Genomic DNA, 8,329 nt, shown 5'->3' on the forward strand with positions numbered 1-8,329 from the left:
CCTTTGACAGAGAGGACAGCCATTTTGTTTACTTTCTCACCAAGAGATTATGTGCCAGTTGGCGGGAGTCTTAGGGTATTTCGACACTTCACTCCTTCCAGATGGCTTTGGCAGATTAGTCCAGGAGGCTTGGTCTCCTCCTGCAGAGGCATTTCAAAATACATTGCATTAAATCCAGTCAATTTACACAAGGGATTGGTGTGTAAAATTAAAGCACATGGGATTGAGATTTTTATCGAGATGGACAGAAAACTGGTTGGCATACCAGAAACAAAGAGCAGGAGTAAATGGGTCCTCTTCTGAATGGCAAGCAGTGTTAATGGGATATCACAGGGATCAGTGCTAGAACCCCAGCTATTCACAATATACTGTGTATTTGTGATTTAGTGAGAAAACAAAATGTAATATCCATACCCTTGCATATGCCACAAAGCTGGGTGGGAGGCTGAGCTGTGAGGAGGATGCAGAGATACTTCAGTGTTTTTGAACAAGTTGAATGAGTGTGCAAATATATGACAGATGCACCTAACTGAGAGATTATCCACTTTGGTAGTAAAATTCAGGAAGGCAGATTATTATCTGAATGGCTATAAATTGAGAGAGGGAAATGAGACCTGGGTGTCCTTGTAAACCATTTGCTGAAAGTAAACATGCAGCTGCAGCAGGCAATGAAGAAGGGAAATGGTACATTGGTCTTCATAGTGAGAGGATTCGAGTAGAGGAGCGTGGATGTCTTGCTGCTATTGTATAGGCCTTGGTGAGACCACGCCTGGAATATTGTAGGTAGTTTGGTCTTCTTGTCTGAGGAAGGATGTTCTTGCTACAGTATAGTGAATGTTTACCACCCTGGGAAAGCGGGACTGACTTATGAGGAAGGATTCAACCAGTTAGGAATATATTTGGGTGGTGTTCAGAAGAATAAGGGGGATCTCATAGGGACCTGTTGTTACAACACGGCAGTGAATCCTTCCGTTAATTAAACCAGATACTCAGAAAAGTTCACCTTGCCTCATAATCTGTTAAAGTATGAGTGACAGAGAACTCCCAAATTCCACTATTTAAAGAAAATAACATCAATTTACTTTAAAAGTGAACATTAAACAACTATTCACAACTCTAGGCCACCTTTCTGTTAACTGCTTATTATTTGCCTCCAACTTTTTTACAATATGCTGTTCCAATAAGACACTTATTAAAATTACATCAACTTAATTTCAAAACCACACAGCAGCTGTCATCTTTCTGTGTCTTTCTTCTTCTAGCTGAAGATCTCCCTGGGTCGTCGGCTTTCTTTTTACAGCAAGTATGTTTCATATGAAAAGTTACCTTTGATAGAGAGTGTTTCCTAATTTCTTGAAGAGCAAGATATTAGCTCTCCATGCATTTCTGTCTCGATGGCAGTTGCTCTCTGACCAATTTTCAAAATGTCCGCATTTTATATCCCCCCAACATCAATTGACTCATTGGTTCGATGTTGGTAAAACATTAAATTCAAACTTGATCGGGTTTTTGTATCCTGGGACATAATTTAAACTGATTGGTTAAATTCAAATTGTTGTCAAACAGCAACCAAAACCTAGGTATCCATTTCAGAGCCAAATGTCACATATTTTCAATTTTCCAATACACTCTGGGATTGCATTCATATGCACAGGTGTTTGTGATCTTTCAGTTCAGAACAGCGTTCAAACTCTCTCTTAAAGGTACAGTATATATCTTCAACTTCAGAACACCTAGAAAATTCTAACAGGACAGACAGGGTAAGTGCAGGGAGGAGAGTCCTGATGCTGGGTCAAAGGATACAGGGTAAATCATTCAGGACTGAAATGAGGAAAAATTTCTTCGCACAGTGGGTGGAGAGGAATTCGCTATCACAGAAAGCAGTTGAGGCCAAAATATTGTATGATTTCAAGGATATACCACTTGGGGCTAAAGGGATCAAATAATATTGGGGAAAAGCAGGAACAGGCTGTTGAATTGGATAATTAGATATGATCATAATAAATAGTGGAACAGGCTTTAAGGGCTGGATTACCTACTCCTTTTAATCCGTATTTTCCATGTTTCAGTGGTTGAACTTTCTGCTCACATTGTCTCCTGGACACTGGAAGTGTGCCTGACTGTCCACATTCAAAATGAGGATCATTCCAATGAGCTGTGCTGCCTTCCATGATTTACCCTTAAATGGCTGACTTCTCATTCACTGCTCTTACATTAAAGAGTATTAAATAGGTACCAGAATCCTCACCTTACCAATGTTTAAGCAGCCTCACCTCAACCATTCCTCACAGTGACGCTGACTGTCACAGGGTCTCCACCCCCTCCTCTCAGTGGCACTGACTGTCACAGGGTCCCCACCCCCTCCTCTCTGTGACACTGACTGTCACAGGTTCCCCAGCTCCGACTCTCAGTGACACTGACAGTCACAGGGTCTCCACCCCCTCCGCTCAGTGACACTGACATTCACAGGGTCTCCACCCCCTCCTCTCAGTGACACTGACAGTCACAGGGTCTCCACCCCCACCTATCAGTGACAATGTCACAGGGTCCACACCCCTTCCGCTCAGTGACACTGGCAAAGGTTCCCCACGCCCTCCATTCAGTAACACTGTCACAGGGTCCCCACCCCATCCTCTCAGTGACACTGTCACAGGTTCCCCACCCTCTCCATTCAGTAACACTGACTGTCACAGGTTCCCCAGCTCCGACTCTCAGTGACACTGACAGTCACAGGGTCTCCACCCCCTCCCCTCAGTGACACTATCACAGGGTCCCCACCCCCTCTTCTCGATGACACTGTCACAGGGGCCCACCCCCATTCTCTCAGTGACACTGACTGTCACAGGGTCTCCACCCCCTCCTCTCAGTGACACCATCACAGGGTCCCCACCCCCTCCTCTCAGTGACACTGACTGTCACAGGGTCCCCACCCCCTCCTCTCAGTGACACTGTCACAGAGTCCCCACTCCCTCCTCTCGGTGCCACTGACTGTAGTGTCTCCCCCCTCTCCTCTCAGTGACACTGTCACAGGGTTCCCACTCCCTCCTCTCAGTGACATCGTCACAGGGACCCCACTCCCTCCTGTCAGTGACACTGTCACTGGGTCCCCACCCCCTCCTGTCAGTGACACTGACTGTCATGGTGTGCCCACCCCCTGCACTCAGTGACACTGTCACAGGGTCCACACCCCCTCCTCTGAGTGACACTGTCACAGGGTCCCCACCCACTCCTCTCAGTGATATTGTCACAGGTTCCCCACCCCTCCTCTCAGTGACATCGTCACAGGGTCCCCATCCCCTCCTGTCAGTGACACTGATTGTCACAGGGTCCCCACGCCCTGAGCAGTTATCAGCCCACAGCTTCACTAATTTACTCATACCACTTCTCTGATGATTGTGATTTTCCAGAGTTCTTGCCTCTCTTCTGTTTCCTGATGTCAGTGTCCCACAAACCAGATTCTCCTTCTGCCACACCAATCTTCCAGCTGCACATTCATCTCTCTAATCTGATTTGCTCAATGCAAATATGAACGTGTCTCCGATAATAATACCGATGAGCTTTGAGGTTATGTTTTTTAATTTGGCACCTCGCTCCTCAAAGTGACTATGCAAACCTTCTTGCCTCTGCCCATGTAATTGATACGTACATGGACCACGACAACTGGATCCTCTCCCTTTCCCTGCATATTCCTCTCCAACCCTGTGGATAGTGTGGAGGTCTGTTGTAGGTTGCAACGGGAAATTGGCAGGATGCTGAGCTGGGCTGGGAAATGGCAGATGGAGTTCAATCTGGAAAAGTGTGAAGTGATTCATTTTGGAAGGTTGAATTTGAATGCAGATTAGAATCCCTACTGAGTGTTTCAAATTTGAATCTCTACTGTCTGGAAACAGCCCTTCGGCCCAACAAGTCCATAGTGACCCTCCTAAAAGTATTCCTTCCAGACCCATTCCCTTACATTTACTACTAATGCACGCACCTAACCTATACCTCCCTGAACACTGGGCAATTTAGCACGGCTAGTTCACCTAACCTGCTCATCTTTGGATTGTGGGAGGAAACCGGAGCACCCAGAGGAAACCTACACAGATATAGGGAGGTGGTGCAAACTCCACACAGACAGTTACCCAAGTGTGGAATTGAAGTCGGGTCCCTGGTGCTCTGAGGCAGCAGTACTAACCCACTGTGCCACCGTGCTACCCCAAGATTACACGGTTAAAGGTAGGATTCATGGCATTTTGGCGGAACAGAGGGATCTTGGGGTCCATGTCCATACATCCCTCAAAGTTGCCACTCAAGGATTGTTAAGAAGGCATATGTATGTTGGCTTTCTTTAACAGGGGGATTGAGTTTAAGAGCCGCAAGGTTATGCTGCAGCTCTACTGAACGCCGGTTAGACCACACTTGGAATAATGTGTTAATTCTAGTTGCCTCATTATAGGAAAGATGTGGAAGCTTTAGAGAGGGTGCAGAAGGTGCATGGACTGGAGGACATGTCTTATGAAGAAAGAATGAGGGAGCTAGGGCTTTTCTCATTGGAGCAAAGAAGGATGAGAGGTGACATGTTAGAAGTGAACAAGATGATTGGAGGCATAAATAGAGTGGATAGCCAGAGACTTTTTCCCATGGCGGAAATCTCTATCATGAGGAGGCATGATTTTAAGGTGTTTGGAGGACGTTTTAGGGGAGGTATCAGAGGTATGTTCTTTACACAGAGAGTGGTGGGTGCGTGGAACGCACTGCCAGCATGGTAGTAGAGTCAGATACATTAGGGACATTTTAGTGACTCTTGGATAGGCACATGGAGAACAGTACAATGAAGGATTTGTAGGTTCATCTGATCTTGGAGTAGGATAATAGATCAGCACATCAAGGGCTGAAGAGCCTATACTGTGTTGTACTCTTCTATGTTCTATGTAACCCAGATGTCCTGAAACCTGGGCACTCGCAAATAGCACAGTGTCTGCATTCTCAGTCTTGGCTGCAGAGCATAGTATTAATCCCTTCACTATACTCTTTGCTACTACCAATATATTAATGAGGGTAGTGCAATTGATGTAGTTTACATGGACTTCAAGAAGGCCTTTGACAAGGTCCAACACGGTAGGCTATTCCAAAAGGCAAGAGCCGATGGGATCGCAGGCAAGTTGGCAAACTGAATCCAAATTGGCTCGCAAATAAGTGGCAAAGAGCGATGGTGGTTTTGTTTGTTTTGTAATGAGAAACCTGTGGCGAGTGGAGTACCACAGGGTTCAATGCGGGGACCCTTACTGTTTGCTATGTACATTAGAAACTTGGATTTGAAAGAAGAGAATAAAATTAGTAAGTTTGCATATAACACGAAAATTGATGATGTTGTTTATACTGAGGAGGATGGTCTCAGGCTACAGTCTGATATTGATCAGCTGGTAAATTGGGCGGAGAAATGACAGATGGAGTTTAAGTGCAAGGTGATACATTTTGGGAGGTCTAATAGGGAAGGGAAGGACATACACAAGTCCCTAGGACTACTGGGGAATAAAGGGACCTTGGTGAACAAGTCTATAAATTCCTGAAGGTGTCAGCACAGGTAGATGGACTGATGAAGAAGGCATATGGGATGCTTGCCTTCATAGCTGGTGTGTAGAATAAAGGAGCAAGAAAGTCTTGTTACAACTTTATAAAACATTGGTTAGGCCACAGGTGGAATACTGTGTACATTTCTGGTCTCCACACTATTGGAAGCACATGATTGCATTGGAGATGATGCAGGGGAGATTCACCAGGATGTTGTCTGGGGTGTAATGTCTTAGTTATGCTTAGGCATTTGTTTTCCTTGAAGCAGAGGATGCTGAGAGAGGAACTGATTGAGGGAAAAGAGTGAAATCCTCTTTCCCATGGCAGATGTGTTTAAGGCTGAGAAGAACAAGTGGTTTTGAGGAAATATGAGAAAGAAGTTTATCTCCCAGAGGGTGGCAGATATATGGAATGTGCTGCCTGAGAGGGTGGTGGATATAGATATTCTCATAACATTTAAAAAACATTTGAATGAGCACTTAAGATGCCAGGGCATAGTTGATGATGGACCAAGTGCAGATAAATGGGATTAGTGTAATTTGGTGTTTGTTGGTCAGCATAGACATGGTGGGCTGAAGGGCCTAGTTCTGTGCTTTATGACTCTATCACCTTGATATTCCTTCCCGATTCCACCTCTCGAATGGCTTCCTGTACCATGATGCCACGGTCACTTAGCTCATCCAGACAAGCTGAATGAACCTCACTGATGTTGAGCAATTGCAAAGGTTGAAGCTCCTACCCTGTCTCCCATTACCTGCCGCTGAACATTGACCAAATCAGACGTTATAAAATATAACTGTACAAAGAGTCCAGGTAACGTTCTCCCAACCCTGATATGCTGCAGTGACTTTGGTTCAGCGTCCAGCTCATAAACTCTGAGCCCAACGCTTGCTGTGGGCATGTTTGTCCTGGACCAGACTGACATCCAGGAACTCCCATGTGCTGCAGCTGGACACATCACTTATCCTGCCATCTCTAACATGTTCAAATTAATATTTGATTATTTTATTCCATTATATATAGTTCTCTTTTAAAAAAAATTTTGTTAACTTTACTACCAGTTGCCATATTATGTTGAAACATTGAATAAACCTTACTGACCAGATATTGACAAATAACTGGCTTCTCCTGAAGCAGAGAAACAATCAATACCTGAGGGCTGAAAATATTAAAAAAGACAAGAACATTAGTGCACCTCTTTTCCTTCCTCTTTCAACTCCCTTATTCTCCAAAATCTAGCATTCTGTTGCAAGTCGTACTGATTTGTAGAGATCTACAGAAAAAGGCCCTTCAGCCCATCGAGTCTGGGCCTGTCAAGTTGGATAGTTTTACTTGCTCTAATACAGAAGGCCTGGCTGACACACTTAATGAGGACCTTTCTGATCTCCTTCTTAAATAAACCTAGCTTCTCTTCCACTGGAGGTCTCATTAAAAGCCCTATTTAAAACTGGCAACTCCAAACTTTCGACTGTAGATTTTATTTTTAATTGCCAACTAAAACAAAATTAGATTTGTACAAAATAAAAATTTAGATTTTCTTTCCACCAACTACAAGCACTGCTAAGTGAAAATTATGTCAATCTAATGTGTTTATTTTTCATTAATAAATTTCACTTTCATTTCCAATGTTGTGTATTTGATCAGGAATTCGCCACTTTACTCTATTGAAGTTGGTGGGATCAGGTGAAGATGTTTCGGGATCTATGGAAGTGTTTCCATTGAATGGTAAAGGCATTTATTCCATCACATATTATTTCATACAGTAAATGTGGATTGGTTATTTTGGATTACAATTTTTTATTCATTTATGGTATGTTGGAGTCACTGGCTGGGCCAGTATTTATTTGCCGCCCGTCCCTAGTTGCCCTTTGAGAAAGTGGGGGTGAGCTGCCTTCTTGAACCACTGCAGTCCACATGCTGTAGGTAGACCCACAATGCCCTTAGGGAGTGAATTCCAGGATTTTAACCCAGCGACACTGAAGGAATGATGAATTCAGGATGGTGAATGTGTTGGAGGGGAAGTTACACCCATCCAGACAAGTGGGGAGTATCATGTCACACTCCTGACATAACACACAAACCAGAAAGACAGCAGCATCTCCAGCAATGTAGGACTGCTTCAGTGCTGGACAGGAGTGTGAGCTGAGGCCATGAACTCAAGCTCTGAAGTTGAATTTGATCAACAGCCCTTTCTTAAATCATTCACCTTGAAGCATGAGCAGAAACAACTTTGCGCGGGGGATGAGAGTAGTAGCAGCAGCTTTGTTTGTTGAAATGTGTACTTTAAATTTGCTGAACATAGGAAGAGCTGAAGTGGCGACGGAGGTGTTTTCCTCAATGCTGGTGAAAGGCCTTCGTGAACACTTCCAGATCAGCGAGGAGCACTTTATGCTGTTCGTAATCGGTAAAGACGGCACCATCAACTCCTGGTACCTGACTCCTGTCTGGTCGCTGACGAACATTTATGAACTGGTGGACTCAATGCAACTGAGGCAAGAGGAGGTACAGCTTCAAGAGACACTGGGAATCTCATGCCAGGAGGATGAATATTCCCCCCATTACCGTGGATACCCTGAGCATGGATAGCATCCCCATAATAGGAAATAATTCTCATGTGAGACAAATCACTAATGATATGAACTTTGTTTTAAATATATAGTCAATTTATATCAGCAATATGCATTGGACAGTTTACAATATCAATGTTATCACTGCACTTTGTACTTGTTAGGGTGGTAGTGCTGCAATAACCAATACAGTAGCTCCCCTGATGAGC

The 8,329-nt window shown here is 44.3% G+C and overlaps 1 protein-coding gene across 1 annotated transcript in view; it reads left to right on the forward strand.

Annotated features, from left to right (window-relative positions):
* LOC122539299 (coiled-coil domain-containing protein 80-like) overlaps window positions 1-8,329 on the forward strand; it is a 27,594-nt gene extending 19,265 nt beyond the window's left edge. The window contains exons 6-8 of the mRNA XM_043673995.1: window positions 4,923-4,990; window positions 7,198-7,278; window positions 7,856-8,329. Of these exons, the coding sequence (XP_043529930.1) occupies window positions 4,923-4,990; window positions 7,198-7,278; window positions 7,856-8,139 (433 nt within the window). The 3' untranslated portion in view covers window positions 8,140-8,329. The remainder of the gene's footprint in view (window positions 1-4,922; window positions 4,991-7,197; window positions 7,279-7,855) is intronic.

The sequence above is a fragment of the Chiloscyllium plagiosum genome, chromosome 2 (genome assembly GCF_004010195.1).
Source record: "Chiloscyllium plagiosum isolate BGI_BamShark_2017 chromosome 2, ASM401019v2, whole genome shotgun sequence".
NCBI lineage: Eukaryota > Metazoa > Chordata > Chondrichthyes > Orectolobiformes > Hemiscylliidae > Chiloscyllium > Chiloscyllium plagiosum.